The sequence below is a fragment of the Anopheles aquasalis genome, chromosome 3 (genome assembly GCF_943734665.1).
Source record: "Anopheles aquasalis chromosome 3, idAnoAquaMG_Q_19, whole genome shotgun sequence".
NCBI classification, from domain to species: Eukaryota; Metazoa; Arthropoda; class Insecta; order Diptera; family Culicidae; genus Anopheles; species Anopheles aquasalis.
In genome coordinates, this window is record NC_064878.1 from 56,676,049 (window position 1) to 56,700,182 (window position 24,134).

At 50.0% G+C, this 24,134-nt stretch overlaps 2 protein-coding genes across 2 annotated transcripts; both read left to right on the plus strand.

Annotated features, from left to right (window-relative positions):
- The first annotated feature begins 2,507 nt into the window (after window positions 1-2,507).
- On the plus strand, window positions 2,508-23,296 carry LOC126578363 (LIM/homeobox protein Awh-like). The gene is made up of 6 exons (XM_050240844.1): window positions 2,508-2,642; window positions 17,804-17,985; window positions 22,216-22,430; window positions 22,515-22,736; window positions 22,809-23,039; window positions 23,113-23,296. Exons 1-6 carry the CDS (start codon window positions 2,637-2,639, stop codon window positions 23,172-23,174), a joined length of 918 nt encoding a protein of 305 aa, XP_050096801.1. The 5' UTR covers window positions 2,508-2,636; the 3' UTR covers window positions 23,175-23,296.
- LOC126578365 (chymotrypsin-1-like) lies at window positions 15,521-16,540 on the plus strand. Its single transcript, XM_050240846.1, has 3 exons — window positions 15,521-15,572; window positions 15,645-16,231; window positions 16,314-16,540. Exons 1-3 carry the CDS (start codon window positions 15,521-15,523, stop codon window positions 16,467-16,469), a joined length of 795 nt encoding a protein of 264 aa, XP_050096803.1. The 3' UTR covers window positions 16,470-16,540.
- Window positions 23,297-24,134: the final 838 nt, after the last annotated feature.

Genomic DNA, 24,134 nt, shown 5'->3' on the forward strand with positions numbered 1-24,134 from the left:
AACGGAAACGCATAAAAAGCGCCAGCTTTCTGGCAGCCACACTCGCACGCACCTATCGGTGAAGTTGGATCGGTTTTTTTTACGGGACTAGAAAAGTCTGCGGTCCGCAGCGAAAGTCGAAGCACAAGACCCCAGCACCAGCACCAGAGAGACCACCTCGATCTCGATCATAATTTCCTAATTGAGAAATAGGTTTTTTCGGGCGCACTTTTGCTGGCCGCCGGGCGCGACCGAGACCGTGGGCCTTCGTGGCAGTTTGTGGGTTTATTAGAACAATAAAAATTCATCAACTGGCCGTCTGCGTGTTGTTGTTGTTGTTATTGCTGTTGATGGGAAAAACCGTCGGCGATAAGTTACGATAGAAAATTGAAAATTGTCTCGAAGCACCGCGAAGGCCTTGGCGCGTCGTCTGAGACGCACAGACGATTACCATCTGCTGCGGTTGCCACGGCTGCGGTGGCTGTCAGCTGGCCTCTGGAGCACGCTCCCTAGTGACACGCTCGCGGGTATAGGCGAATGATTTGTGTGACAGCTTGCCATCGAGGTATATCGAGCGTTCGCAATCAACGGTGCGCGATATCAAAGGTGCGATCGAAATGCTGCGGCCGGTTTCATCTGCAAGCGGAAGTCGCGCACCGAAATTGCCCGAGCGCGATTGCTTTGCGCGGTGACAAATTTGCTGGATGGTTTATGTTGCGATTGCGTGTAGCGTGTTGGAATGTTCTTGGAGATCATATAGAGGACCTTTTGGCGGTGATTTTTTATTCCTAATTCCTGTGAATTCCTGATTTTTTATTCCTAATTCCTGGGTTTCCTAATTTACGTGAATTTATTTTCGAGAGGGCTTGAGGCCATATCATACCAACAAATGATCAAATACGACCTTGAAATCAAACTTGAATGCCTAATATTTGCTTGATAGCAAACTTGTCGTGAATCCTAATCGTAAAAGACTATACTTGTGGCAATAAATTTAAATTCGTGCATCATTAAGGTAACAAAACAATAAAAATATTGACAAAGAATAGTATCGAAGGAGAATAATTGCGACAATCTTAATCATAATCATTTTTCGGATTCATAAAGATCGATTTCACAAGAAAATCTATCGGTTTTTCGTCCCATCCACAAAATATTGAATAATTTTCAATTGAATTCTCAAGAATCCTGTGTCAGAACTTTGTTAAAAGCAAGTCAAATGGACTGTAGTGCTACAAGAGGGTAAATGATGAGACCAAATGTTGAGAATTTAAAGCAAAAACAGTGAAATAACTAGCATCGATATTTTTTCATGAAAAACAGTAAAACAACAACATTAATACGCCAACATTTGCCTTTTTTTACGCCTTTTCTTAGCTGAAAATAATCTATTCCAACCTAAGTGCTAACGCGCAACGCGTGCTGATGCGTGAGAGCATCGTAGCAAATGACATTCGCAAAAGTGCGGCTCCTAAGTGAGCTCTCGATGGATTTAAGACACAAAAAGTCTGCTTTAAGAGTGTTATGGGCACAAAATTGTGGCACTTTTTGGGGTGTTTTCTCTCCCACCATCCCCTGGGGACTCTTTAAATTCCCGCTCATCGTTTGCGCGATAATTGTTATCCTTCACCACGCACACAGACATACTCAACGCTACGCGAGCTTCCTGAAAAGGCGAACTAACAAGGGATGATTCCTGCTGCACCACCGTGGCGTCTGCGTCAACAGTCAGCGAAGGGAAAATCAACCCCCTGCCGAAGGGTAGGAAAAACAGAAAAAACGCGAAAGGACAAGCGACGGAGAAGGACGGGAGCAAGAGAGAAATAGGGGGAAACAAATAAAAGGCGGAGCTATTCCCTGCGAACGTAGCCTGCTGAGCTGCTCTTTCGTTCGTCATCAAGCCCGACAGCAAGCCAGTTCTCTTTCCCGCACACTCGGATGCTGCGCAACAAAAAACCGGTTCCGGTTCCGATCCGGCACGGGGGCGAACAGTTGGTGGTGGCAAGATGCCAGTCCCGGGCGAATAACGGTCGCGATTAGACGTGTGTGCCGTATCCACCCGTGAGCGGGCCGTGTTTTCTTTGGGGATCGATCGAACGTGGATGGACGGCGCGCGATCGGCGTGTTTTGGTTTTTGTTTTCGTTGGAAGTTCGATCGAACGACGAACCGCCACCGGGAGCGCGAAATGACAAACTGCTAAATACCGCGCGGGGTTGTGATGCTGACGCTGCCTAAATTGAATCATTGGCCTTCGCAGAAACGAGATTTCGAGGATTGTGGTTTTGCTTTTTTTCTGTTGAATTCGCATTTTTTTTTGGTTTTTGGAGACAACGGTTTCTGTGTGAGCGATAGTGAGATATGTTAGACCAAAAAGCCGCTACCTGATGCAGCTGACTCCACTCTGGTGTGCTCGATGATGTGTTTTCGGTGTGATGAAGTTCAAATGCGACAAATGAAATAACATTCAAAGTGAAGCAAAACATCACGATGGAAATGTGGTTCTCTATTAGCTGCAAATCGGTGTAAATACTTGTCAACAAGTAACGCAGACATCTCCTTGGCGCACCGGCATCATTATCGTGTCCTATCAAGTACAAACAACAGGATCTACGCTTGGTCCACATTTCCATGGAGTCAGCGATCGCGATCGTAAAGGATGAAGGTAAGACCACGCTCAATGCGCTTTGCACAACATGTTTTGCTGAACGACTTTATGTTTGCTTTTACCTTAATTTGTTTAAGCAAATAAAACCCAACATCAACATGATACCGACGGCATTTGATCTGCCGAGAAGCTACTCACCATAATCGATCCGATTAGCTTTCTGTTTGATAATACGCGTCCGTCCACTAATCTCGGCCTTCGTTAATTAACTTTTGAAAAGATTGAACCACTCAACATTTTAATGATTTAACAATAATTTCACCAAAAACCAAAGACGACCGCAGAAAGCAAAGGTGGAAGATGGCCGCAAATGGTCCATTAAACAAGCATAATATTTTTGGACAACCGGCCCGGATCAAATTCTGAATGAATACCGGCCCGCTGTCCCAGGAATATCGGTGGTCGAATCCCCAAAAAACACTTGTGCCCACAATAAACGCTCCCCGACGAACCGGTTTAGCGGATTGGTGCGCATCAGCCAAAAAGAAAACCGTGATTCCTTTTGCGTTCCGAAACAGATGCAGGCTCCTCGATCGTGGTGGCGCGTGTGACTCGCGCTGGTTCGCGAAATCCTTCCCGTGAAATCCTCAAACTTCCTTCCAGCTTCTTCGCGACAGCCAGACGATGACGGCAACGAAGGAGATAAATGGCGCAAAACGGCATTTCCTAAAAGGACCCAACTGTGGCCACCCGCTGCTGCGGTGGGAGAGCGTCAAATTCTCTCACCTGGATCCCAATTCCGGGGCCCCAAACCGGTGCTTTTAGGTCATCCTCTTCATGGATACCTGGGCGGAGATCCACTCAAACATAAAAAAAAGGACGCCGAAAGGATACACATCGGGTACGATTTATGATTGCGGCCAAAATCATAAGATGCAAATTGTGGTCCCCTCCGAGGGTTGCGGAATGTTGTGTGAGAGGTTAGAAAATTCCAGCACCAGCAGCTGGGCTTCAAGAGAAGAGTAGGACGGTCGGAAGGAAGAGCATCAGCAGGACCTTCTTTGCCGACCGTTCGAAGAATGCACACATTTAACGCGGATCATTAGTCATCCGCAGTGGTGACTGGTATGGTGATCGTCGTCGTAGTCGTCGTCGAAAAGGTGTCGAGATGACCGTGATCGGTGCGTAAATCGCGTTAAGTCACTTTTGCATTCAAAAGAGAGTCGAAGGCGCAAATCCCTTGGATTGGAATTCAATTTTCATTTTAGTTCTCTTGATCCACATGCTGGAGACGATCCAGGCACCACAATGTCAGTACTCTGGCAACAAATTCGTGGAAAACTTCCCCCGCTTCCCCCCCCCCCCCCCCCCCCCCCCCGTTACGACTCTGCCAGCTTATCTGCGACTAAACGGAACAGCGAGAGCTTAGCGCGAGAATGATAAATGCGTGATTTGTGTCACCGACCATGATAAATATTGTCGCCGCTCAAATAGGCGAGGGCGTGCGCCGCGTAACGCGCGTGTGCAACTGCTGGTCCAGGTGCTGGTGCTGTGCGCGCCAGTGATTTACGATTCCAGTGCGCTGTAAGCGACGAACCCCCTCGGGCCCGGCCGTTGAAGTCTTTTGATTCAAATACACCAGCGGCTGGTGGTTTTCGGTGCTGGTGCGAAGCCGTTAAGCCGTCGAAAAAGGGGGGAGGGAGAAGAAATTAATCAAAAAAGAAGCTCGCCCCTTTGGCCTCCACTGGCCAAAAAGATCAATCCTCGAAACCCGCGCGGGAAGGTGCCGTGGCCTGCGTGGTGGCGGAATCGTAAATCAGGCTCTGTATCGGGATCGATAAAACCAAATTTACGATCCCGGGCAGATCCGGATCGGCCAGTAGCGAACACACACCCGCATTCACCGCACGATCACCGACCTCACTAGCTGACGTGATGTTCAAAACATTCAATTCCTGTGTCCTGGCGGAGCAATGCAATGCGATCGGAATTCGGAAGGGCCTCGGTCTGGTGCGGTGGCCACGAGCAGTACAACAAGTTGGCACAGGGACAGGACACTTTATGATCGGGATTTTGGGCGAAGGCGGAGCTTTCTCAATCCTGTGAACCTGTCCTCTGGAGGGAACACAACAAAGCAGTGTAGTGGACGGGGGGGGTGCGATCAATTCATAAATTTACATAAACGACATATAAACGGCGGTAATTAAGACCCAGCCTCACTCGCCCCATCCTCTTCCTTCTCTTCTCGTGTCAAGCCAGTCCGTCAGTCAGTTCAGCGTCCGTCAGATTCCCGGACTGCTGCATCCCGGACGCTGGCCTGGACTGGATCACCAAGCGGTTGCTTCTTCGTCTTTCTGGAGGTCCGGCTCGTCGGGTTCGGCAGTCCGGGGATGGAGGATGGCCATAAAAATATTAAAATATTACACATTCGGAAAGCAATTAATGGCCGGCAACGGACACCAGGGGCCCCTTTGTGTCGCTTTTTTTTGGTCTTTTTGGAGAACAGGGAAAATTGGATGATTTTTCAATCTTCCAAATCCCCCCGCCGGTCCCGGGCGGCGACACACCAAAGCCCTGGCAGGGAGTGGGGATCAATAAAATGGTTTAACATGATCGCTGGACGGCTCTGCGCACCCATCGTCACCCGCCAACCGTAACGTGATGTGATCGAACCGCGGAGCGTGCGGAGATCTATTTGAAATGGATTCTGAGGGGAGATACTGGTGGTGTTGGTGGTGGTGACGCGATGATATTAAGTTGTCATCACGGGGAGTTCTAAGGTTTTTTTCTTTTCGAAGTCGCCACAATCCATTGTGGATTTTGATTCGATGATCAAAAGAAAACGTATTCGGTGACATTATTAGGGTGTCCTCAACATATCATCAACCTCGCATTCTGTTTTACAAAACGAAAAAAGTGATAAGCACATCATGTAAGCACCACGTAGCATGACGTACGATTGAAGTTTGCAATCAATCGCCCCTCCTTAAATTCACCAAATCTCGATCCAGCACGGATTTGGCATCGTGTCAGTCTTCTCACGCCCTTCTTGATGCGTGTGTTTGTGTGGCTACAACATATGATTTACTCTTATCATCAGCATGTTACGCCAGTGCGTAGGGATTTCATCGCGCCATTCCATTTCAACGAGTGGCTGCTGCTGCCACTGATTGATGATCTGCGAGCTGGGTCGTGCCGGATCGTGATGTGATGTTGTGGAACCACCACAACTACCGAGCACAGCAGGGCAGCAGATGGCCACGTTTGGCCCTCTCTCTCCGCGGTTGAGCAATGCGGGCTCGATGTATTCCATCGATGTGTGTTTACTGGTGGAAAAGGGGAAGAAAGCAGGGGAGAGCATGTTTTCAGCCAGCGCGCGTGTGTTACACCGATACTGATACTCATCGGATCGCTCATCGTGCTTTTCAGCGATACGATGATACTTGGGGGGCGCCTCGTGATACATTGTTCGCATCGAGCGCGAGAGAGTGCAATATGGACCTTATGGGTCTGTACTCCGGAACGGAACGGCTCATCCATGAAACGAATCACGTCGTTCTGGGGATGTTCTAACATGACTCACGGTCTTCTATACCACAGAGTAGGCTCTGCCGAGAAAAACTACTCCACAAGACCTACTGTTCCGTGAGGTTAATAAAGAAAGAAGCCATTTTTGTGGTCACATTAGCACCGCCATTGCGCTTCTAGGGGCGCAATTCATGTTTCCCCCTCCCTTCTCAGCCATTTTACAACCATTTTGACACTTGACATGCCACCGCGGGAGCACGGGACAATCCGCCTGCTTACCGGTGCGTGTCCAGCGATCGTAAAGCGGCAAAGTTTTTGGGCGAGGGGAGCAGACCCTTAAAACATGCCGGAAATCGCCATAAAGTAGCCCGGTTTATGGGCTCTAGAATCCTTTGCCGACTCCTAGGAAGGTGTCCGTGTTCTGTCGTTTGGCTCTAGACGGAAATGGAATCGTTCTTCGGGGTGCCGTTGGTCAGCAAAGTGTCCCTAGGTCCATCATCTACGTGTCCACCATGTTTACGACTTCTTCCACCACCCACCACGACAATTAGCCAGGAAACATGTCATCTTGGAACCAACCCTCGAGGGGAACAGTGGCTTTTGGGTGGTTTTATCGCCATTCAGTCAGCTAGCCTGGCACTTGGATGTGCCGGAATGTCTATACCAACAAATTTTTCCGTTCGAGATAGGGAAGGAAGGGGTGAGAGTGAGATCGTGACGGTGGTGGGCCAGTGCGTGCCTCAAGTCCCGCATCTCGATGACTTTACGTTTTGTTTCTCATCGGAACACGGTGACCTTCGTGGGTCGATTCACACGCTCTCGGTGTCTTCGGGGGAGGCGCCCCCTTGGTGGGAAATGTCGATCGATCGATGGTCATCAGGAAACACAGCAAGCAGATGATGAGCAGAGGCGATTTTTGCTCAAAAAATTCGAACAACATGCATTTCAACATCATGGAATAGTTAAAGGTTCTTTTTCCTTCCAGAGTTTCCAGCCTCTTGTCTTGTCTTGTAGTCTAATCGCCAATGTCGATAAAATAAAAACCTTATTCACAGAATTTGATGGACTAATGGATGAAGATTTGACAGGTTAGGGACCCATAGTCTTCTTCAAGCCTAATACTGCAATTCTACATTCGATCTACAACTCCTCTCGTCTCCATTCTTACATCATGCGATCATCTAGCACAAGCGATCAAAACCGAAATCCTCAGACTTATGCAGGCGATTAAAAGTCCCGGAACACATACGAGTGGTAAAGACCAGAAGGCCCACTGGACGCAACTTGTAAGCGCATCTCCTAAAAACCGACTTACGGCCGGGATCGATCCCGAAACACGATCACCACCAGCCGATAATATCGTGCTTATCGCGGTGCTCACCATCTCCATCAGAAGATCAGTTCGCTACTCGTCACCCGCAAAGAGCTGGAACGGTGCCCACACGTTCCCTCTAGCACGATCGGAGCCGTATGGGTTTCCAAAAATGACTTTCCGAAAGAACTGCAGAGACGGCCGGTCCGCACCCCGTGGACCCCGAAAACGGACACACAAGCACATTAGGCACCTTGGAGGATCACCAGCGGAGACCGCAAATGGGGGAAGAGCCGAAAGAAAACATATTAAATTAGCATAAAAAATCGCTCGATATTATTCTTTTTGTCATCGCTTTGTGAGCGTTGTGGCGACGGTCGAGCCCGTGTGGCGGGTCGGTGACGGTGTCAGTTCCGTTCCATTCACCTCCATTATGTCCGATCTTGGAGGATCAGCATCCAGAATGCTTCTCGCGTCTCGCGGGGTGATGTGAGCGGCAAGCTCCAAGCAGAGTACCGCGGGAGTCGCGACATGTCGCGAGCGCCCCAAAAGAGAAGGACCCCGATGTGTGTTCGTCCGGCCTGGTCCGGTGAAAAATGAGCGTACTTAAACCTTGTCTTACTCCTGGTGTTGAACAGCGGCACAACGTTTTGATGACACTCGCACGCACGCACACGCACGCAGTTGTAGGATCTACGCGGAAGACAGGTGTAGCGCGGACGCGCTTTGAACTGCGCGAGGCCTAAGCCGTCGCCCGGGGGCCTATCGCTATCGTACAGAGCTCGCGCTGCTCGATGGCGGTCAAAGATGAAAGCGAAGCGGACGCACGGCCATAATAATCGACTGAAAAGTCAATTTCGTCTCATAAAATAAAACATATTTATTCGGATAAGATTATCACGAATCCTGGGCTGGAAAGGGTGGAGGTGGGGAGTGAGGTCCGATGTGATGCGGAGAAGCAGAAGCGTAGAGAGAGAGAGAGAGAGACGCGAAAGCTAACGGAGATTTCCGTGGACGAATCGGTGGTTTGCGTGGCGTCGATGTCTCGATGATCACATTTGTAGCGTTTATCAGAGTCTCTATCGTAGCAGCAGCAGCAGCAGCAGCGCGCCAACATTCGATAATGTTCATGGGAATCCTGCTCCTCGTGGTGCTGCCGTGGTCGCAGCATATGTTTCCCGTCGCCAAACACCCCTCCCCATCGGGGGGCACGATCGTTTTGTTCGATGATCAAGTGTTATGTTGTTTCTGGCGACTCTATCTGTCCGACACGATCATGTTCCGTTTTTTTTTTTGCGTTTCCCCCCGGCGTGGTGTGGCTCTGCGGAATGGAACGCGCCAGTGGACAAGGATACGGAACACGATGATCTACGGCGTGTGCGCGTTCGCGATGATATTGGGTTTCGATCCGTTGCGACCGTTCTGTGTAGCCGTTGACGGGGGAGATACTGTGATAGGAAAGCCGTGAGGCCGTCCGGCCGGACTGGCGTGATAGCGCAAACTACACAGCGCGGGTTATTAATGGTTCTCGGGGAGGGCCACGGTGGAACATATCTATGTCGATCGCGGAGGCTGTGCGGTTGTGGAAAGGAGTGAAGAGGGAGTTCAATCACCTTCTTCCTTGGGCCATGGGCCATGGGTGTTTAGTGGTTCGATATCAGGACGAGGATCACTGAATGTGAGGATCGTTTTGATTGAAAAGTTTGGATTTGAAGCCCATCGATGCTCTCTTCTAGCGATTGAATACATGTTAGTAACATAAAAATAGTTAAAAAACAATTTTGAAAAGCTAATTCTCGTCAATGAATGGCTATCAACTTAGTTTCATTCGTCTTTCTGTGTTGGCATTCCTTGGCAACAAAACTGCGTCAGCGTTTGGCCTGTTCCTGAGTATTTCGTTCAACTAGACCGGGGAGATAGCGACTTTGCAGAGTCGGCATGCAGTGAACTGGAGCTCCGTGACTCAGGGTGTGGGGTTTTTGTTGTTTTGGTTTGTGTCGTCAGCGTTTCGGTTAACGCCGCGCTCGTCTTCATCGCTTTGAGCCGCCGCTGTAACTGTGGCCCCTGGGGTACAATAGGTGTGTTTGCGCAATTGTGTGGCCAAGGATTCATTCAGCAGCTTGACAACTCATATTTTTGGTACACAGCATGCCTCCATGTGCTTCTATTGATTGGCCACAAAGAGATCCCTTAAATGATGAGTTTATGTGGCGCTTGTATAGTGTACTGGTTAAATATTCCTTCCACAAGAAAGAGCATAGCTCAATGGCAGAGTGTGTGGTGATAAAGGACACCCCTATATCACCCCGGCGGTATATGATTTGTTGGAATCAACATCATCAACACATTCATTTAAGGATCACTATCCTTTTCACCGGGATTTAACTTCAAATTATTCTGATCCTTCCTGATCATTTCATTCCAATCTGTCAGCCAAAACTAGTTCCCTGGTTTTTCCTACAATGTTTTTATGCTTAAATCATAAACTAAGATTGCGATAGTGCCAAGTTGAACGACCTGGCAACGCATCATATCGCCAGTGCTGATCTCGTCTGGGTTTTTCTAGGAAAAGCAAAAACATCCAACCAACTCTATCGCGATCACCAGCAGCAGCAGCAGCAGCACCCAGCATCTTCTCGATCGTCTTATCGATCTAGACAGAGAGGTACCTCGGTAACGATTTGTTGCTCTTCTCCACTGAACCAGCGGCCACTCCACTTGCATCCATCTATCTGGATCTGCCTGGAATGCTTCCACGAACCGGACAATGTTGACTACCGGCTACGGACCAGTCGACTGGGTCCACTGGGCTTTATAGCGCCAAAAGCGCTTCTGTTCACGATCATTTGTTCTCTAATGGGTACGTTCCCCGTCGGACGTGACGGGGGTACCGAAGGGACGCCACACACCAGGTCCTATCTTCCATCGCCGATCTGTGTGTGTCCGTTGTCCGGTGTCGGAAAACAGACGACACATTAATTAAGTGATTTGTTTCAATCGTCTTTTGTGCGAGAGTGAGGCCGCGCTTGCGGGCACGAGAGGCCGGATCGAGCTGGTGGAGCAGCGGTGATGATGATCGTGATTTCACGGCATCATCGGTTACTCCACCTGTCTCCCGAGAGCGAGACAGAAAGGAAGGACGAAAGAGAGGACTCCCACCGTCGACGATGACGACGTGATCGAGGGTGTGAAAACTCTGGCTCTGCTGGCAGACTCTAGCCAACACTAATGATGATCGTTTTCCGATCACACTGCAGCACTCCAGCGCTCGGGGAGCCACAATGTAGGACCTCGGGACCGGGACATTGGCCGGTTCCGATTAGTTCCGGAAGCTTTTCATGGACCGCGTAGCGTAGCGCTACTTTCTCGCCATCCGGCCAGCGCCACCAAAGTCCCTTTATTTCCCGTGCAGCAGGCACGGCTGGACGAGCGGTAGATGAAGACGCGAATGTACGGCCGACTGACCGACCGGAGTTCCCGATTGTTCCGGCCGGCGTAATTTTGCTCGATTATTATTCGATTATCGTACGGCAATCGGTGAAGAGCGCGGCAATCGTGGCCGCTACTACTAGTACGGGTGTGGCCCGCGAGATAGAGCCATCAACGGAACGTCCAACATCATCATCCAGCCTCCTTCATCCGGTTCAATATCTGGAGCTGGCGGGAAGAGCGCACCGAAGGTATGTTGCCGTCTGGACAATTACAAATTCTTGACGGTCCACCGTCTCGGTTGTCTAGTCGCGATGTGTCGCGGTAACCACGATCGAGAAGGAACGATGAACGGCGTCGAGGAAGCAGAAGAAGAGTGCGATGCGGTGAAGCGGCTCCTGAATGACTCCTGAATGGAATGATTGATCATGACGTCCGTCTGGCAGCTGGTTTCGATCGGGTCCATCTCGGGCGCTTGACGCAAACGAGAGCGAGCGAGTGATCTAGAAAAGAGGACATTACGCAGCCATGGTGGCAGTGCACGGTAGCTGCAGATTATGTCAATCTCCTTCCTGGGGCTTCCATTCGACGCGCTATCGATCGATCGACTTGGCAGTAGCAGCAGCAGCAGCAGCAGCAGCAGCAACAACAAAAGTCCTCGCTGTTGTTTGCAGAAAGATTTTCGCTTTTTTTCGCGTTTGGTCCAGGAGTCCACACCGGATGGACTTTAAATCCTCCTCCATCTGACAGGATGCGATCAGATCGCGGTCCTTTCATTCCCCAAAAATGGACGCCCGACTCGATCGGCAGAAACCGATTGGTTTTGGTTTCCGAATCGATCATGCGAGTAGCCACCGATGAGGGTTCGAATTTAACCTCACACTTCGATCACGGTCCCTGGGCTCTCCTGCGCATTTCGTTTCGTTTTTTTTTTGTGAGTTTTGTCTACGTAGCGAAAGTAACTTGCGGTCCCCGGGTGTTAGAGAGCGAATTTGGTTTTTCTTCTTTCGTTCGGCCGACCTCTTATGTCGCCGCTAATGTGAGCTGGCCGCTAGCAGCAGATAAGATACTTTTTGCCGGTAGCCACCCAGCGGCTACTGCCTTCAAAAACCATCTAATGCGGCGTCAGGCGGCGTTGTGGCTGGCCTTGGGCTGGGTTGTGGTGGTGGTTGGTAACGCACGCCAAGTAATTTAATAATCATCAATCAATCATTCGTAATGCCTCTCTTGGGGCGTGATTTTTGGGGCAGGTACTACTACCTCTCTCGGCTCTCGGCAGCTGCTGCTGCTGCTCGAGATTTCCCAAGATCGCTTAGTGCAGCGTAGGGGGACTGCCGCGGGGTTTGGCTACTGGTGCCGGCCACCGGTTAATGCCAGGGTTCGCCGCGGTTTCGATTTTCGGTTCGGGTCTTTTTTTGTTTTCCTTTACTCCTAACGACCACAACATTTCGACATGAATGGGTATGTTGAGCACTGGACCTTTTCTGAGATTGTTGTTGGCCTTGTTTATCGAAAGAGTGTCCGATGCATTGCCCAACATTCAAGGCATCAGCAGGTAGGGATGCTTAGTGTTTAATTGTGGCCACAGAAATAGAAATTTCCACCATTTTTTTTTGCTTGCGCTGAAAACCACACCAGCGTGGCCATTTGCTAGAGGCGCATGAGCGATCTGCAGGCTATGCTCAAATCACTTCAGTCAGCCAGAAGAAGCGGCTACCATTCCGGACACTAATTTATACATTTTTACGATCCCGATTCCATTCAATCGCTGGAGCGCAGCGCATAACACGCGTCTGGGTTCGCTGCAAACGGCTCAAGGACCACCTACGAACCATGGCTGGAAGGCCATGCTCCTTCGGCTCAACCTTAGCGCGACCTAGAAGACATCATCGAGCTCACTTCTGAATACAAGCACTTGAATGCAGCACCCTGGAGTCTCTGCAGCAAGACAACAACGTCGATGGTTACGGTGTTTGTTGTCCATTTTGCAACTCGAATCCCCCAGTCCGACGGCTGTACCGGAAACTTTATAATGTCCCTCCGGTCTCTCCTCTTTTCCTGCATGGTCTTGTGCCATCGAAAATGCACCAGAGCCAGAGGCCAGAGAACCGGAGAGGGGCCGTTAAACGGGCGCTTGGCGTATCATCAAGAATAAATCCCAGCAAATGGTCGGTCGGCGATCGCTAGTGGCTTCTGGAAACCTTGTGGATGCATGTTGTTCTTCGCACCGGAGACCTGGCCTGCTGGTTGGAGGTTTTTGGATGTGAATTTTAAATTTATCGTCTCTCGTCCTGCACTGGACCTATATGAGTTGAGGCAGCACCCACGATGGTAGCTGACGTTAAGAGAGGAGCGATATAAAGCGGGGGAGAGAGGGAAAGAAGGAATAAAAGGGAGGGAGGGAGTAATTAAATCGGAATGTCCCCCCGAAACCACCGAAACACATGTGTGCGCATGCTGGAGCTGGAGCAGCATGATCATTCCCTTCTCGCGAATGATCATCTGCAAACCTGTTGTTCCCGTGGCGACTGTGCAACCACAACGACGGCGACGAGGACACCATGTTCGGCCCGAACGCGACGTTGGCACCATTTTGACAAGTTCCGAAGGAGCGGCTACCCAGGACGCGTTCGACGCGCCGCTGCACACGCCCGATGTTTATGCATATTATGCAAACATTCCGTGTCCGAGTGCCTGACCTGCCAGCCTCCCGGGCCTGCACCATCGTCGTCGTTGTCAAAAGTCGATAATTCTTTCGATTAATTAGCCGGCGAGAGGCTGGGCAACGGTGCACAACCACCCTGATCACCACCAACACCACGACTCCTTGATCGGTTGCCGGCGCTTTATGCGATCATTGACGTCGCCGATCGCCTGCTGACTTTGCGTGCTGTGGTGCGTAGGTGTCTTGGCCTGTCGGTCTCTTACTCCGGCTGCTGCTGAATCCGGGATTCCGGTGTCCAACGCCAACGGAAACCAAGCATCGTTGCCAATCATCGTATGCGAGCGAGCTGACAGGCCGTACGTCCACCGGTTCGTGTTGCCTGTTCGATCTCGGCGGCGGTTTGATGCCGCCTTGCGACCAATTTTACGCTTCGGAGGGTGGCACACCACGCACACACAGGCTCACGCACCACCTCACTCTCTTCGAAGGCGGTTTGTTTTCCGATATTTTATGAACTTTTAAACGCCCCGGGTCTCGTCCGTGTCGCGGATTGGAAACTTTGGAACGTTAATTAGGGACGGACGTTTGAATTTGCGGATCGACTGACGATGCTGCTACGCTCTACATGAATGTTTGTTCTGGTTGACACCATCAGAACCGAGGGACGCCATCGCCATTGAGCACCATCATTAAAGAAACGCCCGGTAGCAACTGGACACGCGGTACCGTGTGCGCCAAGCCAGCGAGTCTTGTGTTGCTGCTTGCGTTACGCAAATCCACAATCAAATCGCAAGATGAACCTGCAGGATGCGCCAGAATCTGTCGCATCGTGCCCGTTTTACGATCGATCCCTGATCGCAGTGTGTACGAGGAGTGGCTTTTTAAAGTTTTATAACATTTTAATGTCCGCTCGCGAATCGCACGAGTGGTGGCGACTGTCTGGTGGCGAAGACACGATGATGATGATGATGGCCGTGCCCCCGCAACGGTATTCATTTTCAATTAATTGCTTTCGTCAAATCGGGCCATTACTCAAAGTTTAATTGGTTTTTTATTAGGCAAAGGACCTGCCCGCGCTCTGTTTGATGATGGCAGCAAATGAGAAGCTTAAAAAGATGGTTGACTCGTTTGTCGTCGTCCGCTAAATTGCTTCTCGTTGGGGTGACATCTTTTCTATAGTCATTTGCTACCAATATTGGTAATATATTCTTGCCTAGATTCATAAAAAGCAAAAGCAAAAATGAAGTATCACTCTGATAATCTTTATCTGAATCTTAGTACGGGCCGACAGCCTAATTGTGTGACGTCTTCTGATGGAACTGATAAAATGATCTCACATTTCTCACATATCATACTCTGAAAGATGCCTTTGTGCTTTCATCTTAAGCCAATTTCTTTGTATCCCTGCAGCAAAAAAGTGTCAAAACAATCTCTCACACCTTTATAGTACATCTGCCCAGCCGTGGGAAATTCCTTCCTACAAAAACGTCTTCGCAACATTCCGCTAGGGTCGATTAATCACACTATCAGTCAGCCAAGTACGATGCAGGTCACGCCAACCGGTCCCCAGTCTAGCCGAACTGGCCTCAAAAGTTCGCATATTCAAACAATGAGCCTCCAAACCGCGATCGCATCCCAATCTAATCGGTTGCATCATAGCGTACGGTGCAGCCGTGAATGCGCTTATCGAATGCGTTTATAGATTGCAGCCGCGGTGGGATTGCAACTCACCGGACCGATGGCGGAGATGCAGGAAGTATCTTCGCGTCCGCGCCTGCTGCTTATCGGCGACGACGACGTTTCGTTTGATCAAAAATAGACCAACCTCTTGACCCAGAAAGCGCTGGTTTTACGCTTTACGGTTAGTGATTTGGTCGATTCGTATCACTTTGCCCCCGAAAAGGCTCGAGCTGCGCTCGGTTTCGTATAAATAAGAATGCGCGCGAACGGTGAAGACATCACAAACCAACTAAAGCCTTCCATTGAAGTACAAGCAGAAGTATGCAGTTAAAATATCTACCACTCGTTGCGGTATTTGTCGGAGTAGCTCTTGGTAAGCTTCTTTCCAGGGTAAAACAAAGTGATCTCGATAGTGAATCGGAGCTCCTCCTGTCTTCACAAATAGGAGCTCCTAGTGAGCAGCTCTCGGGACCTGATCGTCGCATCGTCAACGGAACGGATGCTACGATCGAGGAGTACCCGTTCATGATCTCACTCCGTGGTAGCATCGGTAGCCATTCGTGCGGTGGTAGCATCCTGTCCGAGTTTTGGATTCTCACGGCAGCCCATTGCGTGAGCTCAGTGACCGTGGCCACACAGACGGTACAGGTCGGGCGGACAAATATCTCCCGCACTGCGGACGATTCCGTGTACAAGATCGAGCAGGTCATTCCACACCCAGAATATGATTCGCGCAACAGTTACATCAATGACATTGCACTGCTTAAGCTAGCCCGACGGCTGCAGTTCAGTGATCGAGTATTTCCGGTCCGATTGCCACGATCGTTCACCGAGATTTCGGATCCGGATGATCTCGGTGTGACGCTGATTGGTTGGGGACTGACGGCTACCAATGGTTACGCACCGACCACACTGCAGCAGGTCGATTACTACATCGTCCCGAACGAGGAGTGTGATGCGATCCACACGAGCAAAATCTACCCCTCGCACATTTGTGCCGCGTATCCCGGTGGGGGTAAGGGCCAGTGCAGCGTAAGTGTTCCAGGACTCGTTGGGTAGTTGAGGAGCTGCTTTGAAGATGAATTAAGGGTTGTGTTTTGTTTCCTACCTTTAGGGAGATTCCGGTGGCCCGTTGCTACATCGTGGCGTGCAGGTGGGAATCGTTTCGTGGAGTGTTAAACCCTGTGCATCCGCACCATTCCCAGGCGTTCTAACCAAAGTGTCGCACTATATCGGCTTCATCCGGCAGTATACTCGAATCCTGCACTAACTAACCTGCTGGATAGTTAGCTACAAGGACCATCGTCTGCATAACAAATGGTTAGGTTAGGTTTACAGCAATAAAGTCTTCATTTATCAATGCATTGTGTCTTGATCGGAGTGTGCGCCCTAAACACATACACGCAAATCAATTGTTGCGCCTCAGATGGTATCTCTTCTCCTTCCAGTCAATTCGTTTCCAATTCTTTGTCCTGTTAATCGATCCCACCACACCCAGCACACCGCAAAACCATCAATTTATCAAGGTGTGCAAGGCTCACGCCACTCACACTTCAGGGCAGGACCAACGGTCGGCGACGATCACAAATCATCCCTCGCAATTGGGATGATATCCTCGCAATCAAAACCCACAAACGCGTGGCAACGGGAATGGCCATCAGCTTTTTTGACCAGCTGAAGACCGGCTGGTTGGGCACACGACCTCCTCCGCTCCGTACAGCTGGTCCTGCTGGTCCAGCTCTTCGGTCATAAATCTTCCACACCAGACACCTCCACAGCGGAACTGTGTACCTTCTTTTCGGCCCGAATGCCGATTGACTTTGGCGCTAACCGCCGCTCCGACCCTCGAGATGTTCGGGGACACTTTTTGCGGTCCTCATCCTCGTCAGCTATCTCTCGCTCTCTCTCACCCTCAGAGGTCTCGATTATGTAACGACCCTCGAGTATGAATCGAATCACTCTCCAAACTGGCATTGTTGTCGTCGACTCGCCCTAGTCCGTTCCGGGTTTGTAATGTCCCACCGGGGGGGTGGGATGCGGTGAAGAGAAAACCGGTCCGGTATTCAGGGAAAGGTCCTTCACTAACTTAACACGTACCAGCCCACATGAAAGTCCTCCAGGACCTCTCTTCCATTCATCCATCATCGTGCGCCGATGTCCGTGCGCGGAATCCTTCTGCGGACCGCTGCTGTGCGGTCCGCCATTGTCGGTTTTCGCCGCATCCTTCTCAACTCATCTCGAGTCCTCGGGTTTGTTCCGTTGTCTAGTGGTCGCTCTGTTCCCGTTTTCCCTGTCCGGGTGTTGCCGGAAGAGTGTACACGACGACGGTACACGGCGTAACTAATGTAATTGAGTTTGCCGCACTCGAGAAGGTCCTCGAGAGTGCGACACGACCAACAACACACCCTGCTGGTGGTGGTTTTGTCCTGTTTTTTGGGGGTATTTGTGGCTATTTGAATTCAATCAGAGTGTCGCCATTAAGTCGTCTGGTAAGTGCGCGTTTATTTTGTTAATAGTTAATGGAGTACCACCACTTGGGTGACAATTATTTGATGCAATTCGTAGCAGGGTGACCACAACATTCATCTCCTCTTCACTTCACAGAAAGAACTACGCTCCTGCACGGCGTGCGGTGAACCGATATCAGACAAGTTCCTGCTGGACGTCGGTGGCTGCTCGTGGCACTCGGCCTGCCTCCGATGTTGCATCTGCCACACACCGCTCGACCAGCAGCCATCCTGCTTCGTACGCGACCGGCAAATCTACTGCAAAACGGATTACGCCAAGTAAGTACGGCCAATGATGAGAAGACGATGAGGTGTACGATCGCGCGAAACCAAATGCATTCTAATCTAATGCTAGAAGCCCGCGGTGGGGGGCCCATTAATCGGACAGCAATTAGTAGTTATGCTAAGCAGAACTCGCACAAAAACACACCTTTCGCGTCGATGGTCCGCGGAATTCATTTAGAGGAAAATGAAATGAGATTCCGGGTTTTCCGGCCGCCGGACAAGCCATGCCAGGCTTCTGCGCAAGCCTGCATATTGTAATGCAAAGCGATTCGAGCGCTTATGCTCGATCGTACGTCTGGCAGGACTCAGACTCGTTTAGCAGGCGGGTGGTTGAATCGGAAATGAATGGCGGCGTGGTGGTGTGGAATGGAAATCAGGAACAACAGTCCCTCCAGCTCTTCGCGTAGGTCCGAACAATCAAATAAACATTGCTCGCAAACGATGCGCCAACGACAAGGGTAAGCAACGGGTGCGAAAATAATGTATGCACTCTACCACCATTCTCCCTTCCTTCTCCCCGGGAGCTCTTCCATCTGGCCATGCTCTTTCATGCTCAGTTAACTCCCATTAGGCATTCTAATGTAGGCGAGGCGAATAAATTGTCGACCCTGTTCGACAAATCCTTGCCTCCGTCGGCGAACCATGCACCGTCACGCCGAGCGCAGCAAGAGAGAATGAGGGCTGAAATTTGGATTCCACCTTTTTTTTTTTTTTTGCTTAATGCTGGACATCCCTAGCGTTTTTCCGGAAAACATTGTTCAGAACGTGTTCGCACGCATTATTCACACATTTTTTGGACAAATGTTGTTGCAGATGCAGATGATCCACCACCAGATTTGCGGTCATGTCGCCAATCAGAGCTTGATCTAAACGCTGCTGTCCGTCCGTTAATGAGGATCATTTTCATGGAAAACAGACATGCCTGGCACACCTGGCGCGAAAAATTACTGGACCAACGGAAGAGGGGCTGCGGCTGCGATCACTGAACTCCAGCAGTGACAGACACGGGGTATGCGTCTCACGTTGCTTTCGATTCATTGACGAATATTTCGTTGATCGATTCGCTCGTATCTCAATGATACCGGGATGTGGACCAAGAACCGGTTCCAGCGAAATTATGCGAACCTCACGAGGTGCCTTACCCGTACGCCAGGGCCATCGCCGGTCTCGGCCGGTCGCGCATAACTACATAAGCTTCAACATACAATCCAAGCATCGCATCGCGTCCAACCAAACCACCATGGTTGGCACTTTAATTGCTGCTGCTGCTGCTGCGTTTGCCGGTCCAGCGACCATGCCAGTGTCTAGCAGCAATCCGCTTGTGGGGTTTTAATCAATTCAAACCCACCAAAGGGAGGAAGGTGAGGCGGACAAGGATCTGGTTTCACTTCCAGTCGCACCGAGAGGCGAGGGAAAAATGGAGAGAAAATAATAAATATCGACATATTTTTTCACGCGCTTCAGGAACGTTTAACATGCAGTACGCATGTACTACCACCACCCTTCCCTTCCTCCTTCTTTTCATTCTTCATTCCTGTCGAGGTGGTTCTGTTGCTCCTGTTGGTCTGAGGTTGATCGCTTGCTCTGGCATCTTGCATTGTTGCTGCGGTAGTTGCTTGTCAGCTCTCCTGTTTCTGTTGCTGCCACGATCGACCACGATCGAGCGATCTGTTTTGGAGGTTCTAAGCTCACACACAAACGCAGACACACAGGCCTCGTTGCAAAAAAAAAGCCCGATTCCGATTTCCGAAGCAATAAAATACATTATCGCACCACCTTCTACGCACGCGGCCGGTAAACCTCCAACCGGGAGTTCCCAGCACACGAACCAGCCAGCCAGCCAGTCAGCCAGCCAGCCAGTCTTCCCAAAAAGGTCCAACAGCTGCTGCTCCTGCTGTCCGGGGGCCACCCTTTCGAGGGCGCAAATATCACTTGCCATGAATTGCAATGAAGGAGCAGAGCGAACAGATCGACTCGTGCGAATGCGTTCGTGGCTTCGTGGCCAGCAATTAAAGCAAATCGGTAGCCAGAGAGCCGTGGATCGGTGCCGCTCTCGCCATATACCCCTCCGCGGCCATTGGGTGAACCGTTTCAGTGTAACAGCGGGAGCTCTCCCGTTGGGCGAACCTCGGGAGCAAATTATGCACATAATCTTGAAAATATCTCGAAATTTATCATTCCCGCTTCGATGGATGGCAAGGAGGAGAAGGAGAAGAAGGGGGTATGCTGTTCCGGTCGTCCTTGTCGTGCGGCCGGTCCCGTCCGTGGTACGGAGAAGGTGCTGACGGGTGCACATCAGGAAGAAGCGCGCGCCGCATGGTGTGTCGAAACCGTGATCAAGATCGTTGGTTTGTGTGGAGCAGAACCACGGGGCAGAGATTGCAGTAGCGTCGTCATGGTGCATCTGGTGCTGTGCTGCACCCAAGGCTCAGGGGTACGTGCATGCGTGTGTCAAAACAGAAGCCAACAGGTATTGGAATGTTTGGTAGCTCCGGTACCGCGCGCGAGACGCAATCAATAAAGATGTGCGAACGAACGAAGCGAGGTACGGTCGATAGAGTAATCTGCTCGAAACCCCCAGCATCATCTGGAGCGAGTTTTATGGTGCTGGTTGACCTGGGACACGCATGAAGAGTTGATGTTTTTGTCAGTGGCATTGCACTAGCATCATCAAGATTGGTGTGCAAGAAATGCTAACGACTTAGCTGATAATCCTTATCGAAAGTGCTTTATCTGATAATGCAAAAAAATCCCTATAAACGACAGCTGTTTATACTCTAGATGAGAGTAGATTAAATTTAAGAAAAAAAGTTTATATGATTGAATTGAAATTGAATGTACCTATTTTCATTAACGGAAGAATAGAACCTGAAAGAATAGACTATTTGTTTGTAATAATTTAGTACAATGTGGTAGCACTATTGCTTATTGATCAATAATAGAATAATAGAATATAATAAGAAATAAAATCAAATAAAAATTTCTTATCTATGAGTTAAATACCCAGAAAACACTTCTTTCATGCGCCTGGTATCGCAAGAATCTTTCCATTGGTACGTTTACATACCTTCACCAGAGCATACGAATTCGAATAATTGATTTATCAGCTCCAGATGAATCGTTTGAGCAGCATTTGCACTGCACTATTTGTGCGTTCTTATTTGACATTCATCAAGGCAACCAAACAACCGCATGGCCAATTAATGTTACCGGTAGGCAAATTTGGGAACTTTATGCTACGTTCCGAAATTGCCACGACAGCGCAACGAACCCATACCCCCGGTGTCCAACCGGAGTGTGAGCAAACAGAAGCACCATTCCTCACATGTGCGTAAACAGAAGCAACGCCAAACGCAACAACGAAAGTGCATAAAAATAATCATTAATTTTAATGTGCCTCCTGTGGCTGGCTTCCTGTGGCCGTAACGCGATGAGTCGCTCTGGCTGCCCCACAAGTGTCCTGTCCTGACACGAGATGTGCCAGATTTCGGCGCTCCCGTGATAAACGGATCAACTATAGCGGGAGTACAGCCACGGGAGTTGGCTGCTCCAAAAAGCGATCCTTGTAGGTGCACGATCGAAGCAAACACTGATGCGCGCACAAATTTGTCTCCCGTGCTCAGCGTCGTCTTGTTTCTTGGTGCAACAGAATTGATTGCTGGCTTCCATCTCTTTTGGCTTGACATGGCTTGTGTTAAACCGTTAACGGACGTTTCTGCTTATCCGTTTGGCTGGTCCGACGTGATTTGCATCTTATCTTGCTTCCGAAATGCGTGAACAAAGAGAACTGGCGGACAGGAGAAGCGAAGTAGAAACAACGAAAAAAAAAAATGCTGTTCGCGATCGCGATCACGATACACACGCATGCATACGAGCGATGAGATGACAGTGCATGCAAATGAGGTGAAAATTTACCAGCTACAAAGTGACGGTCTGCACGCGACCACACGAGCAGCAGCAGCAGGACCGCAAGGTGCGATGCACGCGGTCGCGATGCGATCGCCTGCCAGGCCCGTCCTGGCGCTAATTAATGGCTGTCATAATATGGGACAACACAATGGGCAAATTGTGTGGAGTGTGGCCTTGCTGATGCTTCCACTTCCAGCACCAGCCAGCCCCTCGACCAATTAACGAATCGGCCGAATCCAGAGTAAATGGTTAAGATTAAAATTCCACATTAACGCACCGTGGGTTCTGCTTCTTCTTTTTCTTTCTCTACCACAGGACATTCGGGACGAAGTGTGCCCGGTGTAGCCGGACGATCAGTGCCACCGATTGGGTGCGCCGGGCTCGCGATCTTATCTTTCACCTAGCCTGCTTTGCCTGTGATAGCTGTGGGCGCCAGTTGTCCACCGGCGAACAGTTCGCCCTCGTAGACGATAAGGTACTGTGCAAGACGCACTACTCGGAGATGTTCGATTGTGGCACCTCCAGCGATGGTAAGTCCCGGGGCGGGCGTTCTGGCCTCCAACCACTCGCCTACTAACGCAAACACGTTCGCGTGCTCTTCTCGCCGTCTCCAGATGGATGTGAGGCGGATGGCTACCAAAAGAACAGTAAAACCAAACGCGTGCGGACGACGTTCACCGAGGAGCAGCTGCAGATCCTGCAGGCCAACTTTAACATCGACAGCAACCCAGACGGCCAGGATCTGGAGCGGATAGCGTCGGTAACCGGGCTCAGTAAGCGCGTCACCCAGGTGTGGTTCCAGAACTCGCGCGCCCGCCAGAAGAAGCACGTTCAAGGTATGGCCACTAGAGGCACTTTACCGAAACAAAAAAACACTTTACTACCGGCTCATTTGATCTGCATTCCAGTTCCTAGAGATGGTGAGATGAACCCGTTCGCGAGACACATCAACCTGCAGCTCTCCTACACCTTCCAACAGTCGAACGTGATGCACAGTCCGCTGCATCTAGGACCAGGTGCGACTCCCTATGGTCCCGGTGGCCACTTCGGTGGCCATCACAATAGCAGCAACAATAATAACAACAGCAGTAACATCAACAACAACCATTCGTCTAAATCATCGATCTACAGTACGCATGGTAAGGGATCGTGCGCAGGAAAGGATCGCTGGATCAAATCTCTAATGGCAATTGTTTCGCTTTTCCCTCTCAGATTCCTCACTTGACGAACTATCGGAGGACTCGGCCATCCACTGCATGCAAAGTGAAGCCTGATAAGGGAGGAAGCGATCCCCAAATTCGTCGCGTTGTTGAACAGTATTAACTTATTGAATTGCTGGAGTATCGCGGAAGTTGTTTTATGATTTTTGTTTTAAGGTTTTTTGCATAAGGTTTCAAAGGCCGTTACATCCTACCCGAGTTCGGGCGGGACATCCTCCATCATTGATCATCCCCAGTAAAAGAGCCGTGGCCTTATGTTGTTTGAACAGAAAGCGCTGATTCGTTTCAAACGTAATACTAGAAAGATTAACGAAATAAAGGAAATTATTTATTTAACTCAACCCATTTGTTACGATCACAACCGAAACCTAAGCTGGGCCTAAGGTGCCCTGGCATCTGTATAAAGGAAACGTGAAATTCATCCGCGAACCCGAACAAAACATTTTAAGATTATCGATCAGCGGAGTGGAAACATTCCATGAACCGATTCGATCATGCCTTGGTCCAGAACTAGGCAATACTACACCAACAAAGCCCGGTTCCGAGCGTGATGCGGATGGACATGAATTGAGAACTTCCGTGCAGCACTAACTAGTGCAATACGCACGAACGTAGAGGGGGGAAATGCAGTATGCTGGTATAAAAACCCTTCTGCAGCTGTTGGCCAACAACAGTAACTGAGTGCTAGGGGGTCATAGTAGTCACTGAGCAGCAATAGAAGCAGCAGAAACAGCATACAGCATGGACTCGATTCGACAGGAAATCCCTGAGCGGTACCATAACGATGAAGGATCTGCGGGGATCTACAACATCGAACAGCAGGCCATTATGGGAATCGGAATGCCGCCACCAGAGTTCCTGCGCGAGTGTTGCGATTTGTTCGAGCAAGCGACAGCACAGCGAATGGTAAGCTACCGATCCTCTGAATTCGTTCGTTAAGGATGCGAGAAACAAAATTTTCAAAAATGATGAGCCTCTTGCGCAATCGATGGACCCCTCGACGGACGAGGGTTG

What these genes read in the sequence shown, in the direction of transcription:
- LOC126578363 (XM_050240844.1), top strand. An exon ending in CCAGAAGAAGCACGTTCAAG is followed by an intron (nt 22,737 to 22,808) that starts GTATGGCCACTA and finishes TCTGCATTCCAG; the next exon opens with TTCCTAGAGATGGTGAGATG. An exon ending in ATCGATCTACAGTACGCATG is followed by an intron (nt 23,040 to 23,112) that starts GTAAGGGATCGT and finishes TTTCCCTCTCAG; the next exon opens with ATTCCTCACTTGACGAACTA.
- LOC126578365 (XM_050240846.1), top strand. Translation starts at nt 15,521, where the DNA reads ATGCAGTTAAAATATCTACCACTCGTTGCGGTATTTGTCGGAGTAGCT. An exon ending in ATTTGTCGGAGTAGCTCTTG is followed by an intron (nt 15,573 to 15,644) that starts GTAAGCTTCTTT and finishes CTTCACAAATAG; the next exon opens with GAGCTCCTAGTGAGCAGCTC. An exon ending in GGGGTAAGGGCCAGTGCAGC is followed by an intron (nt 16,232 to 16,313) that starts GTAAGTGTTCCA and finishes TCCTACCTTTAG; the next exon opens with GGAGATTCCGGTGGCCCGTT.